This window comes from Patagioenas fasciata, chromosome 2 (assembly GCF_037038585.1).
Source record: "Patagioenas fasciata isolate bPatFas1 chromosome 2, bPatFas1.hap1, whole genome shotgun sequence".
NCBI classification, from domain to species: domain Eukaryota; kingdom Metazoa; phylum Chordata; class Aves; order Columbiformes; family Columbidae; genus Patagioenas; species Patagioenas fasciata.
The window spans coordinates 10969998-10993677 of NC_092521.1; the positions used below are offsets into that span (position 1 = coordinate 10969998).

The following is a 23680-nucleotide window of genomic DNA, read 5'->3' on the forward strand; positions in this document are numbered from 1 at the left end:
ACTGAAAGAAAAAAGGTACAGTGAAAAAGCAGTTGAGAGGAGGACTGTACAGTGTCACTGGTAGGGCCCCACAGTAGGTGCTGAGGCTTATGTTAATAAAATTAATTGAAAAAAATAGCAGTAGGTATTAAGATGAATGGCAAGCTAATAGGCTTTTTTTGACATAGAGCAGATTGTTACTGCTTTATTTAATAAATGTACAATAAAATAGTTAACGGTAAAAAAAGCACCTTGTGTTACGCGTACAACTCTTGGAAACCATCGTTGTGAAATGATTGTTCTGGACATAATGTCAACAATAAAAGTATAATCCATTAGTCATTTTAACAAAACCAAATAAGTCGTTATGCAAATTTTACTATAAACTGATGTTTTTGCTAAATATAACATCTCAAAATTAAAACATTTAAATATCTCATTATATTTCAGAGTGTTTGGGCATTTTTTTGTTTGTTTTCAAGATTATTTTATAGGAATGACACCCAATTACCACTTCCGTAACATTGTTTAAATGCAGTTGCATTGTGATAAACCATTGTCAACACATTTTTGGTGATCTCCGAGTGTTCTACCAGGATCAGTTTCTCTGCTTTTGGCTGCTTCTGCCTCCTTTCCTGTTCCAGGCTTCATTCTTTATGCAGTAATTCACTATAACAGTGCATTAGAAAGCTGCATGGAGACCTGCACATGTGAATTATGAGTGTGTCGATATCTTTAAATTGGTCTCGATGAGGTTTTAGAAGAACATTTTGAACACTTGCAGTTTAGTTGTTTTTTTGAAATGTTGCACAGTGCTTGGCTTTTTCCAAATGTTTAAAGCCTGTTGTTTTCCCACCTCCCTTTCCTGTAAAAGTCTTCAGCTAATCTTTGTGGGCAAATTGTCTTCTGCTCATGTCCCTCTTCCCCAAATTATCATATGTATTTCCATCTGTTCAGTGTTTTTGCCTTAATTTTGCTTTAGATATGAGACTGTTCTGCTTTGTTTTCAGACATGTTTCCAATTCATTTGGGCTACTGTTTTATCAAGTCTTCAACTATGTAATAAATTATTCCAAAATCTTACCATATTGGAGTAATACACTGCTATTTTGGGGGGGTGGTGGCAGTGTTGGTTTTTGTGGGTGTTGTTTTGATTGCTTTATCTTTTCTTTTCCCCTAGCTGACATACTAACTGGCTACTGTTCAGTATTTTCAAGCCAAGTATTAATGGCTTGAATTGGTTATCCTTAACGGGTACACTTGGAGAAATGAAAAAAAGCTACAGAGCTACAATCATGTGCAGCTGTTCATGCCCTACCCTGATAAATACTTGAAGTCTGCCATATCCATCCCTATTGCAGAAATTTGTCTTCTCTCTGTTTTTATGAACTAGTCTGGGATTAAAATGTTTTGAATATTTTTTTCTCAAAATTCACGTTTGAGATATGAACTTCAGTTAAGGTTGCTAAGCGGAAACTGATTAAAATGTTTGAGAATGAAAACAATAATGCATTTTCTGTAATTTGTGTATAGATAAAGTAGGTATTACCTTAATCACGTGCGGGCTTAATACTCATTATTCTTTTCCTTCTCCAACAAAATTGACATTACTAAGGAGTTGGTTATAATATATTGAGATAAAAAGCCAACAGAGGACAAATTGCAAAAGGGCATAATCCTCTGCAAATTCCCTGGCTCCTTTCATTTCTGTTATGAAAAGATGATGTGTGGGATTCACATGCAAATGTTGGATGCAAGAAGAAAGAAAAACAATACTTAGCTCTTTAAATAGATAAAAAGCTTAGATTTTCTGCTATGAACTTGTTTAGTGAAGCCAGGTAAAGAAAAATGTCTTTTGGGTTTTTAATCGCTGAAAGTGATCATGTTGCTATTTGCTTCATCCAATATTGATATTTGAGCATTAATTTTGTGGTTGCAGTTACAGAGAAAATCCCTTCTCAGATCTTGATCTTTTAAGCCATGAAGAGTGTTGCTCTGTGGTCATGTCGTTGTCTGAGGCGGCGGCTCAGGGTGTTCCCATGGCCTTCACCACGTGAACGCTTCTTGAAGACAAGATTTTTGTGAATTTTAAAAATGTAAAATCACAGAATGTTAGGGATTGGAAGGGACCTCGAAAGCTCATCCAGTCCAATCCCCCTGCCAGAGCAGGAGCACCCAGATGAGGTTACACAGGAAGGTGTCCAGGCAGGTCTTGAATGTCTCCAGAGTAGGAGACTCCACAACCCCCCTGGGCAGCCTGGTCCAGTGTCTGTCACCCTCACTGAGAAGTTTCTTCTCAAATTTAAGTGGAACCTCTTGTGGTCCAGTTTATACCCATTGCCGCTTGTCCTATCATTGGTTGTCACTGAGAAGAGCCCGGCTCCATCCTCCTGACACTCACCCTTTACATATTTATAAACATTAATGAGGTCACCCCTCAGTCTCCTTCAAGCTGCAGAGCCTCAGCTCCCTCAGCCTTTCCTCACACGGGAGATGCTCCACGCCCTTCATCATCTTTGTTGCCAGAACTGGACACACAAAACTGCTCTCAGTATGCCTTGAATGTGAAGATACAAGCGTGTGTCATGTTTTCTGAATTTGAGTCCATCTCATAGTAAGAATAATGATCATTTGTGATATCTACAAGATGTCAAAAACGAACAGAACTGGAGGAGTGGCTGAAGAGCTGTTAGGTGGTAATTAAGTAACTATATAATAACCTGTGCTCAAAAGATCCACTTTCCCCTCTGCCCTTTTGAGGCCTCAGTGCTTTCCAGAGGATAATGCGCATAGAGTTCAAGAACTGCTTTGTATCTTCGTTAAAACAACAGGTGTCTGCACCACGCTCGAGCTTGCGGGGCTGGGTTTGCCAGAAATCTCTAGGGAACTTATTTGGAGAATGAAGCAAGTCTGAGTTTTTTGTTTTTCTTTTCAGTGAAAGGCTGATAGTGAATCTAATGAAGGGAGATACACATATAGTGGATGTAGGTCTTGTAAATAATGACGTGGTTGAAGTTGCTTGTGAATTGGTAAGAGGCCCTGGCCCTTAAAACAGCAGCGAATGCATGTGGGTCATGCCTCGTTTCATGGCAACTTTATTTTACTCCTCTGAAAGAAATAAACCATGATACAAGAGTGAGATTGGTTTGAATTTTTTTATGTGCATGTATTTTAAATTGCATAATGTCACTTTTGGTAAAATGCAATATTAAATTCTTTATACATGTTTTTTGAATAGATAAGGAGTTTGCAAATGGAACATTATACCTGGAGAACCAGCTTGAGTGATTATTTTGATAGACGTAGCTGTATGGCTTACCTGTTTCACAAAAACCTCTTAAAAATCAGTTTAAGGGACAAAAATATGCTCAAGAGACCTTATGGGAGAGGAGCCAGGCCATATGTGTGACAGATTAAAACCACTGATGTAACACTCTTACTCTTTTGGTTAACAAGCAGAGGTTACACTGTTTTGTAGCCTTCCCATCTTTCTCCCCATCCTTCCTTAACAAAGAACTGACAAATTCATAGAGTATTTTGAGGGAGACATGAAGGGAACAGAAGAGACAATAGACTTTTCATGACCCTGGGGTAATATTGATCCACTTTCCTGTGATCATGGCTCTTCAGGAACCGCACACACTGTCTGTTTTCAGAGAGGGTCACAGCAGGAGGTTTTTCTGCCCTCAGACTGACTAACACGAATGGGACATTTCCACTCAACGTGTAATCAACCAGACACGGATGTAGCAGGGTGAAATTTCAAGTCTTATCTTAGCAGATGTCAGGTTTCCATGTGTGATCAACAGTGCAGAGTCTGGTTGGAGGCCTGTAGTTAGTGGAGTCCCCCAGGGGTCAGTGTCAGGTCCAGTCCTGTTCATCAATGACCTGGATGAAGAGACCGAGTGCACCCTCCGCAAGTTTGCTGATGATACCAAACTGGGAGGAAGGGCTGACACACCATGGGCTGTGCTGACATCCAGTGAGACCTGGACAGACTGGAGGTCTGGACAGAGAAAAACCTGGTGAAGTTTAACAAGGGCAAGTGTAGGGCCCTGCACCTGGGGAGGAATAACCCCAGGCACTGGTACCGGGTAGGAATGGACCTGCTGGAAAGCAGCACTGCAGAGAAGGACCTGGGAGTCTTGGTCAAAAACAGGTTGACCATGAGTCAACAATGTGCCCTGTGGCTCAGAAGGCCAATGATATCCTGGGGTGCACTAAGAAGAGTGTGACCAGCAGGTCAAGGGAGGTTGTTCCTCCCCCTCTACTCTGCCCTGGTGAGGCCGCACCTGGAGTACTGTGTCCAGTTTTGGGCTCCCCAGTTTAAGAAGGACAAGGAATTACTGGAGGGAATCCAGCAGAGAGCTACAAAGATATTTAGGGCTCTGGAGCATCTTTCTTATGAGGAGAGACTGAGAGAGCCAGGTCTGTTCAGCCTGGAGAAGAGAAGCTGAGAGGGGATCTCATCAATGTTTATAAATATCTCAAGGGTGGGTGTCAAGAGGATGGGACCAGACTCTTTTCAGTGGTGCCCAGTGATAGGATGAGGGGCAATGGGTACAGACTGAAGCACAGGAGTTTCCATCTAAACATGAGGAGAAACATCTTTGCTGTGAGGTGCCAGAGCCCTGGAACAGGCTGCCCACAGAGGCTGTGGAGTCTCCTCTGGAGACATTCAAACCCACCTGGACACATTCCTGTGTAACCTCATCTGGGTGCTCTGGTGAACCTGCTTTAGCAGGTGGGTTGGACTGGATGATCTCCAGAGGTCCCTTCCAACCCCAACCATTCTGTGATTCCGTGACAAGAAAAGGAACAATAATCAAAGATCTGGTGACACTTGTTGCTGCTTTTATTGGTGGTTGAATTAGCAAGTGCCTTGTGTGGTACCTGCCAGTGGCACAGCAGGTCCTTGCTTCCTGCTCAGGAGGCTGTAAGGAACATTTATTCCCAAAACTGATTTATTTCCTAAATAATTAAGCAACATTCAAATGGTTGCTTCAAGAGACTGAAGATTACCTTGAGGTGCTTTCAGAACTATGCTTATGTGTTATTTTGAAAATTCTGGTTTTATATCACTCCATATAAGTAAAGATTAATTACAATGCTTCTGTGTCTGATGCAAGTGAATGTTTATTAATTTTTCCCAGACTTGAATTTACTATTAATTTAGAAATTTTCAGGTGATTGCAACTTCATTAGTGAAGCTAAGGGACTTGCTGGCAGTAGTTTGATAAAACAATAATAAATCTTTTTGAATTTTAACAGTATAATGTTTTTCTTTTTAGCTCCAAGGTTTAAGCCACAATGTTATTTTCACTTTGGATTCTCTCTTAAAAGGAGACTTAAAAGGTGTTAAAGGGGTAAGTGTTAAAAACTATGTATCTTGGGAAATGTTTTCAGATTCATCCGTCCTTGTGTCTGTTTTCCATCCACCCATGAAATTGTTTCTTATGTTGGCATCAATTAATATTCTGTTTGTAGTCCAAGAAAGAATTCAGAATTGGTGACTCTTGATGCTGCTTTAGAATTTCATTGTAAATTCCTGTCTTAAGGAACAAGAAAAGAACACTTTACAAGATTCATAAGTAGTGTTTTTTCCAACTGCTGTCTGAAAAGCTGTTGTTTGTAACTTGATAACTATACAGAGAAAGCTTTAAACATGCTCTAAGCAATTTCTTTTGTTTCCTAAGGACCTCAAAAAGCCTTTTGACAAAGCCTGGAAGGATTATGAAACCAAATTGTAAGTATTTTCCTCCTTTTTTATTTCTTTTTCTTCTCCCCTCGCTGAAAATTAAATGACTGGAAGTCGTGTCATTTAGTGTAGGTGTTAAACATCACGTGCTGCCTTATTGTTTTTCTCTATTCCAGTCTTATGAGCATGAAAAATACATGATTAAGATATTCTGCCATTTTCCTTCCAAGTCAGTAGTTTCTACACATACGCTGTGCAGCGCAGTATATAGAGATGAAGGCAATGGAGCACGTAATACAGAAAGAATGGGATTTTTAAATTTTTTCCCCAAATAGCATACAAACTAGAGAAAAGATTTAACATGAGGAAGAGCAGCTTCATGACTCCGTTACTTCACAGATTTCACACAATGTTAGGGATCCGGAAACTTTAAAACATATATAGGTTCTGGTAGCACAGAAGAACTCATCTTCAAAATGGCTTATTGTTTCTTGAATTTTTTTTTTTAATGTAATACTAGATCACATCATAGTTTAAATGGTAATAGAGGAAATTCTCAAAAATGTTTTCTAATTAAAATTTCAGTACAAAAATTGAAAAGGAAAAGAGAGAACATGCAAAACAGCATGGGATGATAAGAACTGAAATAACAGGAGCTGAGATAGCAGAGGAGATGGAGAAGGAGAGGCGGCTCTTTCAGCTACAGATGTGCGAAGTAAGAAACAAGTTTTAGCTTTTCATTATGACACCGTAACTTAAAAGTACCTTGTGGGCCTCACTTAAAGGTGGTGAAACCTGCTTTGTCATTTAATGAGGGTGGAGGGAGGAAGGTATTTCAATGTCACATAGTATAGCAATATACAGGTAGTTATTTTAGCAACTCTCAGAAACTTGGCTTCCTTATGTTTTATTACTTTTCCTTGGTTTTAGATTACTATGCTAAGGTTCTCAAGCTGAAAATATGCTATCAAATTATTTCTTATTTTTTCAGGTTTATGCTTGAGCTTTTGAGGAAATATTGTTTCTCTGTGTTCCAATGTGCTTTCTGAAGCTTTCCGAAATTTCTAATAGTGATAAGTTAGTGACACATGAGTTCCATAAAACTGCTTTTTGTATTATTAGTACTTCTCTTTACATTTTAGGGATGATTACTTTAAATTGCATAGTATTTATATTTTTAGAATATTTCAGTAATTACTGCAGTAGCATCTTCAGTCAATTGTAAAAGAGGAAACTTTTCCCTGAGTTTATTTTTATGTCTTGGGGTGTTTTACATTTTTTATGAATGGCCAAATAAACTGTGATCTGTTATATATGTTGCTTAACTGTGGAGGTCTTGTACCTTATGTGTCAGCACCCAGGTTAAACAGAGAGATAATTAATTGAGCAAATGATGTTTTATTGATTGAAAGCTGTTGAAGATTGTGTGGCACGATTATCAACACGTTTGTCTTTGTCTGTACAGTATCTCATTAAGGTTAATGAAATCAAGACGAAAAAAGGTGTGGACCTTCTGCAGAACCTTATTAAGTATTATCATGCACAATGCAAGTAAGTGCAATGCTTATAAGCTTTAGTTACGATTTTCTTTTTTACACAAGTGTTTGTTTCCCTTTGTTTTGAATTTGTTTTGGTTACATCAGGAATTTGTATCATAACTGTTATCTGCCAGATGTGTGCAACTTCATTTTCTTAGGCTGCATTTGTTCACCAGAGACTGTGAAATGAGTGAGTGGGGCAGGGGAGTGATGGAGAAAGAGGCCAAGGGAAAACCTTCTGTGTTGTGGACAAACCCCATTTTAATTCCTAAGGCATAGATCTAGAATGTAGTTTTAGAACTGTGTTCTTGGTTTTATTTAATAGTTTTTAGTCGTTTATGTAAATTTTGAAACCATTGTGAAAACCAGAGATTTCTTCGAAATTCCTTGAGGTGAAACTGGTAAGATATGAGCTTTTCATCAGCAGAACCACAGAGGCAAACATACAGGAACTGAAGTTAAATAGAGGAAGAAAGTTTTAGAAACTAAGGGGAAACATGATGACTAACTGATAAAAATAAGCAAATAAGCCAAGCTATATTCTGTCTAATTTGGTACTTGTTAAAGTCACAATGGTATTTCTCCTCTACTGAAAAATATTGTACTTTAAAATTAGTAGGAAGTTTTTTATTGTTGCATTTTCGGTTGTTTGTTTTGGTTTTGTTTGTTTCTGAGCCTGGGAAGAGATTGCTATATTTCATTGATTTCGCTGTTTTTCTCCACCTGACAATCTACTCTGTGTAATGAATTATATGTATTCCTGATAAATCACAGGTATTTTTCATTATAGTTTCTTCCAAGATGGCTTGAAAACAGCTGATAAACTTAAACAATATATTGAGAAGCTGGCTGCTGATTTATATAATGTAAGTTTACTTCGAAGTAGTTTAATGTCTGAAAATGGAAATATTTTGTTTATATGAATACATATTAGAAATGACTACAAGAGTGTTACATTTGTATCTTATAAACGGAAAGTGTGTTTTTTGAGACTTTGAATATAACTAGGCTGAGGAAAAATGTCTTGACTGTTTAAACTTTTTAGTCTGTTTTTCCAGTTATTACGAAAAGTAGCTTTCATTCTACTACTAATTTAATGTTGCACTACAATAGAACTAATTTAAAGTGGGAATTTCTGAATCAGATTACATTATTAATACTAAATATAGTTACCACTTTCATTTTTTCAAAAGCAAACTGATGATAGCACCACAGTTTTTAAATGAATTAACTTGCAATGTTCGTGGAAGGCAAGTAATAAAGTGGAATCGAAGCTCACTTGTCACCCAAGTGCTTTTGTATTCTGTAATCAGAATTACAATAATCCCTTTTGCTGTTCTGGCTTGTCACTAAATTAAGCTGTATTTTCATTCCTTAAGTCATCTGTCAACCTTATTGGAGTTATTTAATTAGTACTTCAGAGACTAATTTAATTGAATTAGATATAGTGAACCATTAAAGTGTAACAGAACAGAGCATACTGAGCTGTACGTTATTTTAGCTTGCTTTTCAAGTAATGCATGCATAGAAGGTGAACATGTAACAATGGACTAGTCCATGAAAATAAACTTGCATATTACAGAAACACAGAATAGTTGATCTGGTTGTTTGGGACATCTGGAATGTTATATTGCAATGCATAAAATCTTGAAGTTGCATCCAGAAAGCATATAAAGGCAATTTCTTTCCATAGATAAAGCAGACACAAGATGAAGAAAAGAAACAACTTACTGCTCTTCGTGATTTAATAAAATCTTCTCTTCAGCTTGATCAGAAGGAGGTAAATAATTTAGATGTTATTCTCAGAGATAAAGTGAATTTATGAATTGGTTTAATTGATATTCAATTTTTGTAGTTATTGGTTCAGAAGAGCTGGGCTTCGAACATTATTCTAAAATTAGTATGTAGAATGTTCAACTACGTATCAACAAACAACAGGTTTAGATTAGTTTTCTGTTTCCACTTCATATATGAAAAGAAATTATTTCTTTTTTGTGTGTAATTTAAATTTTTTATTATTCTTTTTTAATGTACTATAAGAACAGTAGTAGTGGATCAGATAAGTGCTTCATCTAGACCAATGATAAAGAATGAGTGTTCAGGAAAAAGTACCAAGAGATGTGATACACGCTACTTTCTTATGTCCTGCCACCCTCCAGCTGGATTGTGTTCAGGATTTTCCTGACCTAGTGATCCGAGTAATCCTGAATGAGAACTGGAGGCTTGTCTTTATGGTTTCCATATTATTATTAATCTGCTAACTCACATGAGTTTTGTGATCGGATGGAATCACAGAATGTTAGGGATTGGAAGGGACCTCAAAAGACCATCCAGTCCAATCCCCCTGCCGGAGCAGGAACACCCAGATGAGGTTACACAGGAAGGCGTCCAGGCGGGTTTGAATGTCTGCAGAGTAGGAGACTCCACAACCCCCCTGGGCAGCCTGGTCCAGTGTCTGTCACCCTCACTGAGAAGAAGTTTCTTCTCAAATTTAAGTGGAACCTCTTGTGTTCCAGTTTGAATCCATTACCTCTTGTCCTATCATAGGTTGTCACCAAGAAGAGCCTGGCTCCATCCTCCTGACACTCACCCTTTATATATCTGTAAACATTAATGAGGTCACCCCTCAGTCTCTTCTTCTCCAAACTAAAGAGTCCCAGCTCCCTCAGCCTTTCTTCATAAGGGAGATGCTCCACTCCCTTCATCATCTTTGTTGCCCTGCGCTGGACTCTCTCCAGCAGTTCCCTGTCCTTCTGAAACTGAGGGGCCCAGAACTGGACACAATATTCCAGATGGGGTCTCACCAGAGCAGAGAAGAGGAGAAGGAGAACCTCACTCAACCTAAATGATGTTATGATGTTATTGTTCCCAACCACTTTTTGCTAGTGTTCTATCATCAGGAAGAAAATATTTGTGTTAATCAGATAGCAGTGGCTGAAACAGGGCAGTTAAAAAGAAAAATACATCATCAAGTACACTGGAATCAGAACTGAAGAGGAAAATGTAATGTCCATTGCAGGATGTTCTAGAATATGCCTTGAGCTGGGAGATGGGATATGATATATATCACAGCTTTTACCTGAGATAATATTGTGACTTCTTCCAAATCATAGTGGTTGTGAGTCAGAAATACTGAATATTCTGTGGTGAACCTGAGTGGGTTGGGCGGTCGAAGGGAGGGAGTAGCTTTCCTTAAGGAATAGGTAATTTACCCTCCATTCAGTTTTCTCTTAGGTAAATAAATCATTGGTATCTGCTAGGTGTCTACTCAGCTTATTAAGTACTTATTGTTAAATATGACTTACTATAAATAAACATTAGATGCCATTCTGCTGCATAGATATAATCATCCACGTATGTGATTGGTCAGTATTGCTAATAACAAATACACATAAGAATATAATTTACAATCAGATATACTGAGTCAGCCAAGTTTCCAACAGCAATCAATCGTGGATGTTTAGAGTAAAATACAGGACAATAAACACTGATACTTCCCAAGGATATTCTCCCATCACTAGCTTGACTGTCTTTGCAGTCTCTCCACCACTCTATGGTTTTCCTTTCTGTGATTTCGCGCTGTTGCTTTTTGAAGCAGTGTAAAGTACCAGCTTCTTTTACGGCTTTGTTTTTCCCACCGTTGCTACATGTTGTTTAGAAAAATCTTTTTCCTTTTATTTGCTTTGAACTTCTAAGTCTCTCTACACTACTCAAGATGGAAGTGCTTGTGAATTTATGATAGCATCACTACATCATTTGTGCTTTTTTTTTTTTCATATAAATACTAACATTGGCTTGTTATTTGACTGGTGTTTAGTGCAAAGAAGGAGGTGTATAAAGTTTAATTAGCTGTAGAGCTATAAACCATATCATCCTGTTTCTGCATGTTAATAGTTAACTCAGAGTATCTTATTTTTCACCTCTGCATCACTTTGCATTTGTTTATACTGATCTTCACCTGTCAGTTGTTGTCAAGTTACTCATCATCATGAGGTCCTTGAAAAGCTTCAGTCAGCCTTCCTTGGGTATCTTGAATAATTTAATACAATCTAGTGAACTTTAACATTTACTGCTAACTCTTTTCCAGATTGTTTTGGTGTGCCACCACATGTGCTGGCACAGCTTTCTGTGAAACTCATGTGTTTGTTTCCTGCTTTTAGCTTGGTAGCTCAGCTGAGGAATTTTCCTTGTGTCCTGTAGCAATGTAATTCTTTCCTTTTCGTAAGGAACAGTAAGTGCCCATTGAAAGTCCAGGTACACTGTGTAAGTCTGATTTCTCCTGAGTATCTACTTACCAGTTCCTTCAGAAAATTCCAGGAGATTTTTGAGACCTAACCTTTCTGTACAAAAGCCACAATGATTCTTTTTTTCAGTATGCACAATACTAAATGTACTCTTAAAAGTAGTTTTCGGTAGCCTGCTTTATGTGGTGTGAAGCTTACTGATCCTTCCTGGAATTCTTCTGGAACTTCTTCAAAAATAGGACTTCAGTAACTGGGGCAAGGAAGTATTTTTATGGGCTTTCATGTAGTTTTGTAGGTAGCACTTTGTACTTATGACTACTGTATATAGATAAATGGCTTGAAGTTAGTAAACTATTTTAGGAGGAATCATAATTAATAAGGAATGAATAATGAGTCATTCCTTACAGTATGGTGCTGGTGTGGGGTTTTTTTGTTACGTTTTTTGTTCTTTTGAATGGTTGCCTATGTGTGCTTTCATAATGTAGATGTACATTATACAGCAGATAAACCTTGGCCAGAAGGCTGTGCCTCTCCCTGCATCTTTAATCCCATTGTTTTGAAGGACAACACAACCTTACAACGCACTGTACATAGATTTAGAATTTCTTTGATGTCACAGAGCACCTTTGAGTAGATCCCAATTTATTTTAAGACCTGCCAGCTCTTTCTAGTACTCAATTTTTCCTTATCTCATACTCTACCATCTCTACTGGTGCTCTGGTATTTTTTTTTCCATTCATTTCCAATGGGCACATGGATCTACTGGATCTCTTCTATAACACTTACAGACATTCCCATACGTGCTTTACATCTCTTATCCTCCTAGTACCTGAATCATCCTTAAGGTAACTCATGTTTTCCATCCTCACCCCCAAGAGTCAAACAGAGAACATTATATTTCAAGAGCTATTTGGAAATAACTTCAAATTATCAAGTGTTTCATGGCTCGGTTCCCAAGACACAGAGGAACAAGAGCTGCTCTCTCCTCAGGTACCTTTGTGTTCCACAAGCTGATTATCTGGGCAGCAAAAAAAATACATCCTCCTCTCCTGGCTGCTGCCTCCGGTGTTGTGTTCAAGTGACTTGGTAATCAGCCAGATCCTGGAACTAAAGCAGGACAAATGGGTTGTTGTTCTTCAGTGCCATGTATTGTACACACCTGGCTTCATACAGTGCAAGTAAAGTTTCAGAAGTTGCTCACAGAGTATTTTGAGGTACAATAACTAAATGAAATATAGTGTTTGGGGTGTTAGTTACCTATTTCCTGGATGCGTAGTAAAAATTACTGGTTTAGTGAAAAATAACCTCATTTAAAATATAAAAAATAGATAAAATTCTGAGACATAGATGCATGTTACAATAAAGTAGCTTCATGGGCACTAGCAAAATAAACTATGCAACTTTTCTGACTTTGTTTACAGTGTAGACAAATCCTGGGGACTGTGTATATATATGAAATTGCGTCTTATAAGAAAAAGGACCAATATTGTGATTCTCGGATACTCCGGCAGATCATGGGAGAGAGAGAGAGATAGATAGATCTGCTATAATGAAAGAATCCACTATTTTGGATAAAATAACCATTTGATCACATTGACGTTCCAAGTGCCTCTTTCAAAAATCAATGTGAGGACTTTTAACTCGTGATTCTGTGACATTGCATGAGTCAGAGCATAATGACGCTGACAGATATTGAGGAGCTTGATAAAACAATGTCTCAAAAACTGTGCAGTGTTTTAATCCTGGAACATCATGCCAGCATTCATTACTCATTAGTAAAGTGACAGTGAAACTTGCAAACATGTAGCATGAGTTTCACCAGTCAGCTCTCCATCATTGTATATATCCAGATCTTTAGGTTTGTAAAGCTGGGCTTTATTGCTGTGACAGATGGCCTGGTAGATTGTGATTAAGAATATATTTTCCCCCTTCTATTAGTGCACTATCATCTCACTGTTGAAAAATTTATGGATTAACAGAAATATTGAACATTAAATGAATGGGATTTTTTCTGATGGATCTTTAAAAATTCAGAAGTACTCTTACCAAAAACTACTTTGGCAGGACAACAGTTTGAAATAATGAAACTGGGGCCCTGGTTATGTGTGGTTTTAAGTTGTTTCACCTTTTGTGCAAGAGAAGGAAGTTGAAAGTAGTGACTCTTGTCCAAATTGTACATCCTGCCACCTGTCACCTCTTTGGAGCTGCCATTAGATGGTGAGACTGCTGTCTCAGAGCGACTTGCTGTCACAGGTGACTGAACAGATTCCTGCCTGGCTGTTAAAGCTATGAAAGCATTTGGGATACTTTTGAATTTAAAACAATACATATGAAAAAATTGACCTTCAGCACCCATACTTACATTCGGGAAAAACCACTCATGTACTCAATGAGCTGAGCCCATTCCTGCGCTTTCATGGTCTCATACTATGTTACATGTAACATCTCCTGTTGTTATGCCAGTTTCTGTTACTTTGCACAAGAATTATGTGGTTTTGTAAAATCGACTGCGGTTTAAAGCTCTGGGGGGAAATATTTTAAGGGACACCAGTGTAATTTTAATTGTGTAAAGTGTTCATTTTGTATGTTGAAAGATGTTTATACGCTGAGAAGCTTAAATTCTAAAGGAAACCAGGCCTTTAATACGAGCTTCTGTGACCTGTTTTTGTATATTAATTATTGGTACACATGTAATGTAATGTCTTAGTTACTTTTATGAAGCCCATGTCATGGATGCAAGGTTGCACAGAATTTCATTATGGTGTTTTGTTACTTGATGAGAAAAAGCACCGTTGTGCCTAAAAAAAACACCTCTTGCCTTCTTTCTAGTTGTGTTGTTAGAAAGGGGGAAAAATTGCTTTACTAGATATGGGGACTATAAAATTTTATGTTCAAGGAACATGCTTTCTTAAATAAAATAATAATTCTGGTTTTAAATTATTTGCTTTCTCTTTCCTCTATTGCTTTTGCCTTTCGTGATCGAAGTCTAGGAGAGTAAGTCAATGTTTTAATGAACTTTCGGGGATTGTTTTGTTTTTCTGATGTGCTTATAAGAAGTTAATCCATTTCACTTCATTCTTTCACTAGATCAGGCCAAAAGTTATTTCAGTTACATTCATTCACTAAAACTCCTCAAATTGTATACATGTTTTTAATTGGATTAAAAGAATAGTGGTTAGTTGGTTTTGTTTGTTGAGATATGTGTTTCTGTGTGTATGCATGCTGTATTCCGTTCCTTTCTTTTAGAAGTTTTATCATAGCCTTTTATTCTTTGATTATAAGATTATGCAATATTTCATTTCCCTATTTTAAAAAGTCATTATTTTGAGATATGTATTTGCATTCACACTGTGCTTTGAGCGCCTAATGGAATCATTGAATCTTGAACACACAGTTCAAAATCGCATGATGTAAAAGCCAAACTCTCCTATGGATGTAAAACATGCATTAGGAGTTCTCTCGTTTTTTTTCTTTTAATCAATTATTTTGTAGAGTTGTGTTAGAGAAGAGAAAAAAATAAAATGGGCTTAAAGGTTAGGAAGATGTCAGGAAACATTAATGGTGATTTCCCCTTTTTCAGGATTCACAGAGCAGGCAAGGAGGATACAGTATGCATCAGCTCCAGGGGAATAAGGAATACGGCAGTGAGAAGAAAGGTTATCTTTTAAAGAAGAGTGATGGGTATGTTCTTGGAGCACATAATACATAGTGAGAACTACTGCTATGTTCCTGCGCTGTTTTTTATTGTGTTGTACTACGGATGCTTTTAAGGCACGTTCTCCTAACGCATGTCCCTCAATACTCTAGAATTTCACTGTTCAAGTCTGAACACAGGTCGGAATTGAATGTAATAAATACAAAAAGCATGACAAGCAATAATTAAAAAATCATATTAAAAAGAAAGCTGTTGTCTTTGTAAGTCTCTAAAAGGTGATTAAGACCTGTCATAAATCCCCAAGTTATTTCTGATGAGGTATTAAATAAAATTTGTACTGCATCTGTTTATTTCTGAAAACATTAATGGGATTAATGTGTTTTGAAATCACGTCTAGATACTGAATTTGTTGTTGATGTTGTTCTATAGGTTAAGAAAAGTATGGCAAAGAAGAAAGTGCACCGTTAAAAATGGAATCCTTACCATATCGCATGCAACGGTAAGTTACTTTTATACCTTTTTAATGAAATAATAATATAACATTATCCTTTCCCTATGAATCTGTTGCTGTTAATCCGCTTTTGTTTCTGACTGTTTCAATTCTGTGGCTTTTCAGAATTTGGAAGCTGGCTTATGGCAGTAATGCCATAGTCGTTGCTCTCTTAAATGTTCCCTGCTTGCCTGCTGCTCAGCACTGCGGAGAACAGGTTCTTAGTCCACCTGTGAGAGATGGGGTGTCAGTCATATGAATTAAATGAAGTGTCAGCAGTGTAACTGTTGGCATCAGAGCAAGACCCTGGAGGCTCCTCTCCCAGCCACTGGTCAATGCAGTTGAAGGAGTCTGGTGGATCTGGTCAGATGTCTTGTAATCAACTCAGTTCTGGCTGTTGACTGCATGGAAAAACTAGTAACTACCTCATACACAGATGTCTGTATTACAGGTGTTTTATTCCTACATAGGATATTAACTAAACTTTTTAATGCCTACACGTAGATTTTGTAAAAACTTCAAAAATTGTTTAACTAAACAAAGTGAGAAAATTACAATAAAGGCGGGTTTGAAATTAATTTCCAAACTTCCTGTGACCCCTATGAAGTAAATTATCTCTTTTTTAGCCTTGTAAAATTTTTCTTCTTTTTTTTCCCCACTGCTATAGCTTATGACAGTTGATTTAATATTGAAGTGTATTTATCAATAGTTTGCTGAAAACATGGCCAACATATTGAACAGACCTTTCAATGAATACTTCAAGTGCATTTGCTCATAAGCATTGTCATTGTATAGCTGTGAAGCACATAATTTGGAAACCTGGGAAGTGTTTGGTGTTAGATGTTATTGATAGAGTCTGAGAGATGAGCAAATGTGTTAACATTTTGAGTGCTTGCAACCAAAACTGTGAGATTTTGGAAAGTTTTGATCATAGTGAGTTCTTGGAATTGGGTATATATTAATATTCGAACTACCTACCTAGGAATGCTAAATCATGAGGAAGTAATAATATTATTGTGGTAGAGGGAGTTCTTAAACTGTCCAGTGGCAGCATGGCACAAACTCCTGGCAAACAAGAGTAACTCCTCACCCTTCTTTACCCTTTGCCCCAGATTCTACTGGTGGCCATGAGTATCAGTGTCTAAAGTCAACTACCTGTCTTAAGCAAGTGAAAGGGAAGTTACTACATTTTGTACTGGAGGGTGGGTCTTTTTAATGGTTAGGAAGATATCTTCACCTTTTTTGAGAAGTTGGTCAAATTACTGATGATTAATTAGTAATGGTTCAGTTATCACCATTTAAAAAAAGTGTATTGACAAGCTCAAGACTTGCCAATTGAGAATTCTTTGGATAGCACTGTTGTAGTTTCCTGCTCCGGTGTGTAGCTATGTAAAAACAGGCCATTTGCTCTTTTCAGTTGCAGCGCCAAGAGGAAAGTAATTGTTTTCAGTGATGAAAAGTTCAGATGGTGACAGTCTGTTTGACACCACACTTGAAAAACTGAGACTCCAATTGCCTATTTACTCCCTCAAGGAGCTGTTGCTACTTAAGTGTTTATGTTTTTGTGTTGATGATCTTGTTCTGATAAACATTTGACAATGTGGGAAATACACTTCTAGATATTTGTTGGTTGGATTTGCATTACCTTTATTTGATTCGCAACTTCTAATGTAAAAAAAACCTTCCAAAACTAATTTCAGGAGTATTTACTGATAGCTGACATCTCAAGTTCAGTTTCTATCCGCCAACTATGGTAACTTTAATGCAGGACCTCTATGGTTTCTGATAAACCCATATAAACCCAAAATACTTTAAAGACGCACTTAGTTATTATGTCTTGAGTAACCTAATTAGAGCAGAGAATATTAGTAGATGTATTTATTCCAAGTTCCGAAACTCCAGATCTCCAGCTTCCCACTTCCCTTTTAAATTTTTAGGATTATATCTTTTGTTTATTTAAAATGAGAAGAAAACTTGAATATGGACATGCTGATAACTGCATCATAGTTTTACCATCATTGATGAAACACAATAAAAAAAACTCACATATTCTAAATTAAGGTTCATTCCTTTAATCCCTTTCAAATAATCACGAAGAGTTGATGTGAAGATTTTATTGATTTAGTTCAGATTTAGCAATCTGTCCTTTCTGATAGACCAAGCCAAAGTCGTGCTGGTCTCAAGCATTTTGCGGGTGTACGTATATGCATGTCCACACTTCCACTTAATATTGCGCATACTGAGTCCCCAGAAAGGAAAAATAATCCTAAATCAAGACATTTTTAAAGTAAAATAAATCTTCTTTTTAGTCCAACAGGCAACCAGCTAAACTGAATTTACTGACCTGCCAGGTGAAGCCAAATGCTGAAGATAAGAAGTCTTTTGATCTAATATCACGTATGTAGCAACTTCAGTAGTGTCTTGAATTATGTGAGATTTCTAAAAATGTCATTACAAGCTACTTTGAGGAAAAATGAGGCTACAGTTCAAAATTCAGATCTCTAACCAGATACATCTAGTGCCTTCTAGTTTTGAAGATTGGTTGAACGGACAACTGAATATAGAACCTTTGCATGTGTGTGACACAAATACCATTCATTTGTGGCAAGCCATGAAATGCAACATATGTGCTTTTCTTCTAAGTTCAGGGAGATGTTTAACACCTGAGTGGAAAATGCATAAGCTGTTTCCACTGGGAAATGGAAAACACCTTTGGCCTTGTCTTGTTTTTCCTTCATTGTCTGTTCTGCTTTTTGAGAGCTACTCAGAGGGTTGAGGAAGGCAATGAGAACCCAGTTTCTCTTCTTCTCTTATCCTCCAAATTCTTTTGTTTGTCTGAAACTGGTAGTGACTTTTCATCTCAGCATTAAAGCTTCTGTGATTTTTTCCCATTTTCATCTTGTATAGCAGGTATTTGTATCCAGTCTGATTTTTAAACACACTTCTGAAGTCAATGAGTCAACCTATTGTTTTCAGTCTTTACATATATAATACTAAACAACAAACAGATCCAACTTTGTACATTTACAAGGACAGTCTATGAAACCTTTGAATGCAAGGGGTGATACCCACTTTTAATTTCATCATTTGGTTTAGTAAAAAAAGTTTCCTAACCTAAGAAGAGGGAAAAGTAAATAATAGAAACAAATTTATTTTGCCCTTTTCTGCTACTTATGGTTCAGGTTTGACTTCAGAAGGGCAAAATTTGATTCACATGCTTAATTTTTTTAGTATTTCTAAATGTAAGACTTTTGAAATATGTACGTTTGGTCTAAATCAAAATTCACCATTTCATCTTTACCTGTTGTATTTTTTTTCCCAATTGTTTTCCATAGCTATGCATAAATTATTAATCTTACTGGATAAGAGCAATTGCTCCTAAAAGCTTTAGTTGCTGAATAGGTTTAGTAACAACTGTGTTGATACTTTTAAATTTATCATCTGCCAAATGACAATATGTGTTTATTTATTTCAGATAACAGAACATACCACTTTCAAGCAGAAGACGAACAGGAATATGTAGCGTAAGAACATTTAAGTTTATTTTATGTTTTGCCAATAGTTTTGTATAAAATCACATGTAACAGCAGGAATAGTTTTCTCAGTTAATGCAGAAGTAGTGCCTGCTGTTTCTTCTGCTGTTGTGAACCTCTAAGTTATCCTGTGTCACATCAAAACCAAAACAGGACAAAAAGCCCAGCCCAGCGAACCAAAACCCCATTTAGATTGTGTACCCTGCCAGCAAGTGGTTCGTGTGCAGCTGCTTGGTGTGATATAGTAGATCAGGCTTTTAGTGTTCAGTTTCAAAGTTCTCAAATCTTCTGTGTCAGTCCTCCCTTATTGTTACTACTTTGCCTTCTGAACCTACCTTTTCCTTTAAATTAAAAATAATAAATAGATAAAAGATCTCCTTATAACAGGTAGAAAGTATTTACAGGTAATGTCTCTTTTCTACTGTAGGCCTAGAGATGAACAGCAAAGCGTATCTCTTTATGATCTGTGTGATTTAGAATCCAATAACTTGCTTCTTTAATGCATGTTTTCAAACAGATTATTCCCTTTAAAACAATCTGTCTTCGTGTTGCTTCAGAACTACTTGTCTGGAGAACCATCTACCACTTTTTCCCTCCTGAATATTGCTCTTGGTGTCATGAAACCTGTGTTTTGCAGAACATTACAGCCTAATGCTCATCACCTGATAATTCAATGAATAAAGTTACCCATGAGGAGGGCAGCAAACCTGAGCCTCACAGGCTGCCTCATTCTTCAGGACCTTTGTGCTTTTTTTGTTACATCTCCATATTCCAATGGAAGACTGTGTTGCTCTGTGTGTATTTTAAAGGTCCAAGCGATGTGTTTGGAGGATGTTTCAGTAGCATGACGGTGTTGGGAGGCCATGGCGTTGCCTTGACAGCAACGGGGAGGCAGCGGGGAAATGCTGCAGAACTCTTTGTTGTGCAACTGTTTCCTTCCAGAGTCTTCCACAGCTTTACAGGGGCTTTTAGAGTGCAAAGCTGACTTGATAGTCATGCTTACTGTGTTCATTCTGCAAGTTAATTATTCCAGTCACAGTCAAGAAGAAAATACTGTTATTTCTGATCTGTAATGCACTTGATGAGTCATACGGTTTTGTCTCTCTGCCATAAACTAGTTTTTACTGTATTTGCTGTTTTAAAAGGTGAAGGGTTGTGGGTTTTTGTTTGTAAGTTAGTTTTTTGTTGTTCGTTGTTGTTTGTTTTGGGTTTTTTTGTGTTTTTTTTTTTTTGTCTTAACAGTAGGGGGAAAATATATTAGTGACATACTTCTGATTGGCAGGTCAGTAAGTTTAATTTAGCTGGCAGCCTGTTGGACTGTTCTGAAATTCCAGGCTGGTTTTGTCTCTTGTTAGAAGTTCCCATTTGCTTATCACTGGAGTCTGGTTTATTACTTTCAAGTCCAGTGGCTGAGAAAATAACTGGAATACAGAATGACAGAATATCTCAAGTTGGAAGGAACCCACAGGAATCATCGAGTCCAACTCCCTGCTCCTCACAGGGCTACCTAAAACTAAACCATATGACTAAGAGCATCGTCTAGACCTCCTTGAACTCTGCCAGGGTTGGTGCTGTGACCTCATCCCTGGGGAGCCTGTTCAGAGACCAGTTTACCTTCCCAGTGAAGAACCTTCTCCTAATGTCCATTCTGAACTTCCCCTGATGAAGCTTCTTTCCATTTCCTTGTGTCGTGTCTCTGGTCACCAGAGACAGGAGATCAGCACCTCCCCATCCACTGCCTCCCTTGAGGACACTGCGGACTGTGGTGAGGTCACCCCTCAACCTTCTTTTCTCCAAGCTGAACAATCCAGGTGACTTCAGCTGCTCCTCTCGGATCCTGCCATCGAGACCTTTCCCTGTCTTGGTTGCTCTCGTCTGGACACACTCATCGTTTGTTATCCCTCTTATATTGAGGCACCAAAACTGCACCACCAGTGCAGTGTAAAGTGGAGTGTAGTATTTTTATGTTGTTGCAAGTTTTAGAAGTTTCGTTTAGCTAACGAGACATGAGTTGCATCCAAGGGTTGGAATACACGCAGACAAACTAATAGAAGCTAAGTGGATTTTGCTGTAAACCAACAAAAAGATACTGTAATGCTGCTCAGAGGAGTGTTCTGTTTCAGGTAATTACTTAAGTGACTCAAGCTATGGGGTGGACTTTGAGATGCACTCTGAAACTTGCTTTTTCCTTTAGGAAGATTTCCTTTAGTTAATTAATGTTCATGAACCAGGATGACTAATATGTTGGTGAAAAACTACAATATAACCACATGTTCTTTGTTTCTTGTGCAGCCAATCCTAAATAATTTTATTATCTAAGGTGTCATGTGAACCCTTTGACTTCCAGCCCTATTGATTCCAACCTTATTATTCTGCAGGAACTCCATGATGTAGCTCCTCAGTTAGGGTTATCATCCTCTTATTCCAATTTCCACTTGACTTGTGTATGTGTGCCTCTCTTGACCCTTTCTTGTCCATCTTGTGTTCTGTCTACCCAGTTTTACTGCTGCCTCTGTTTTCTCGTTTTCCTTTGTGCACCAATTGAAAAATAAATGCATGAATAGATTTTTCAAATCACTTTCCTTCCAGACTCACATATAAATAGAGGAAAAAGAAAGATAAGTTTCTGTATACTTTGGTTTAACTGACCTTAAATATATTTTCCTAGTGATCATTTTAAACTGCTTCCATAAATAGCTCCCCAAAAAGTAGATGGTTTAAAATACAAATAACGGAAGCCTACATTCTACTACAGGCTTATTACTGCTTCCTCTCAAACTTTTCCTTTAGTCCAGTGCATTTCTTGTTTGTGTGTTGTTTTTTGTTTTGGTTTGGGTGTGTGTTTGGTGTCGTTTGTATGTTTTATCCACCCAGCTCTCTGTCTAATTTCTCTTTGACCATCCTTCAAGATTCTCAGTGAGTTATTAGTTTCTTTAGTAGATAAAGTACAGTGTGTGTGAGGGGGAGGTAAATTTGTTTATGTATGTGTGTGGATATATGTATTTATGTGTCTCTTATAAGAAACATAACCTCAGATCTCTAAAATAACCAGATTTATTTTTTTTAACATGTACAATAATAGATGCTTTCCAGTTTTTATAATTGTGGACAGGGCCAAACATACTTTGGACATGGCCTTTAAGGTTTTTTCTACCCTTTTTTTGAGGGTCAAGAGTCTATCCATTCCTGTAGGAAACACCTGGATTATAAACAAAGCTAGGGTGAGACATTTTCTTATGAAGAAACACACGTCTAACTTCTGTCTAGTGTTTAACACGAGTCTTCAGGCATTTTTTACTTTGGGAGGACTGAGTTAGAAGGTCACGATACAGTCTGTTCCGTCTTCTGTACAAAAATGTTGTTTCTGAATGTTTGAAAAATGTTACGTTCTTCTTGTTCTGTTTATACGTTTACCTGGAAACAAGGATGTTGTGATAGTAATTGTAGGAAGAGACAGAGAGAAACTTACTGCAAACCAGAAACACTGTTCAACTGCTTTTTATTCTTGGGGACAGGGGGCTTTGATTGGCACTGCAGAAAAGTGGGAGGAATCTGAGTGAGAGTCTGATCCACCCGAGATTAATGAATACTTCTGTTTCCTTCATTGCATCCAGAAGTCATCCTTGATGTCAGATATTTGTTTAACCTCATGAGTTCCTTCAAAACTGGGAATCTCCAGCAAACAAAATGCTTTAAAGGATCATAAGTAACTGCTGAGATCGAGAAAAAGTAGTGTAGTGGAAGATTAGTGACCCTGTCCTGTTGTAGATAGACAGCAAAGTAGTTCTGTAAGATTTCAGTCATTTTTAAATTATTTGAAAGATGACTAAGAAGTATTATCAGAAGCTTTTGACTGTTAGCTTGACTCTGATGGCATTGTGAAATAAAACATAGAATCATAGAATCATTTCAGTTGGAAGAGACCCTCAGGATCATCGAGTCCAACCACAACCTAACTTGTCTCTAGCACTAAACCATGTCCCTAAGAACCTCGTTTACATGTCTTTTACACACCTTTAAGGATGGTGAGTCCATCACTGCTCTGGCAGATAAAGCAAATACATTTTTTAAAAAATTAGGGAAAAAAAACCTAAACAGCTAGTACAGACAAGAAAAAGAGGAAGAATATCAGTCATAAGGCAAGTTTTTATGAACTATTGACATTGAAATAATATATTTACTGATTTGAATTGTTTATTTCGAAGTGTACAGCCTGCATACAGGAAGGACCGATGACCAGCTGGGCACTTCTTGCATAAATGGCATCAGTAATTAGGAAACACAGAATGTCAGGGTTTGGAAGGGACCTCAAAAGCTCATCCAGTCCAATCCCCCCGCCGGAGCAGGAACACCCAGATGAGGTTACACAGGAAGGTGTCCAGGCGGGTTTGAATGTCTGCAGAGAAGGAGACTCCACAACCCCCCTGGGCAGCCTGGGCCAGTGTCTGTCACCTTTACTAAGAAGTTTCTTCTCATATTTAAGTGGAACCTCCTGTGTCCATTATTGTGCTTGTGTTAAATGGGTACTGCTGGCGATGTCTGG

At 37.6% G+C, this 23680-nt stretch overlaps 1 protein-coding gene across 4 annotated transcripts in view; it reads left to right on the forward strand.

Annotated features, from left to right (window-relative positions):
- Positions 1-23680, forward strand: part of ASAP1 (ArfGAP with SH3 domain, ankyrin repeat and PH domain 1) — a 154395-nt gene that overhangs the window by 90532 nt on the left and 40183 nt on the right. For all 4 annotated transcript variants that reach the window (XM_065830414.2, XM_065830417.2, XM_065830415.2 and 1 more), the window contains 10 exons: positions 5271-5345; positions 5676-5725; positions 6263-6392; positions 7143-7228; positions 8006-8081; positions 8909-8995; positions 15040-15140; positions 15544-15613; positions 17914-18001; positions 19080-19128. In XM_065830414.2, the coding sequence (XP_065686486.1) occupies positions 5271-5345; positions 5676-5725; positions 6263-6392; positions 7143-7228; positions 8006-8081; positions 8909-8995; positions 15040-15140; positions 15544-15613; positions 17914-18001; positions 19080-19128 (812 nt within the window). The remainder of the gene's footprint in view (positions 1-5270; positions 5346-5675; positions 5726-6262; positions 6393-7142; positions 7229-8005; positions 8082-8908; positions 8996-15039; positions 15141-15543; positions 15614-17913; positions 18002-19079; positions 19129-23680) is intronic.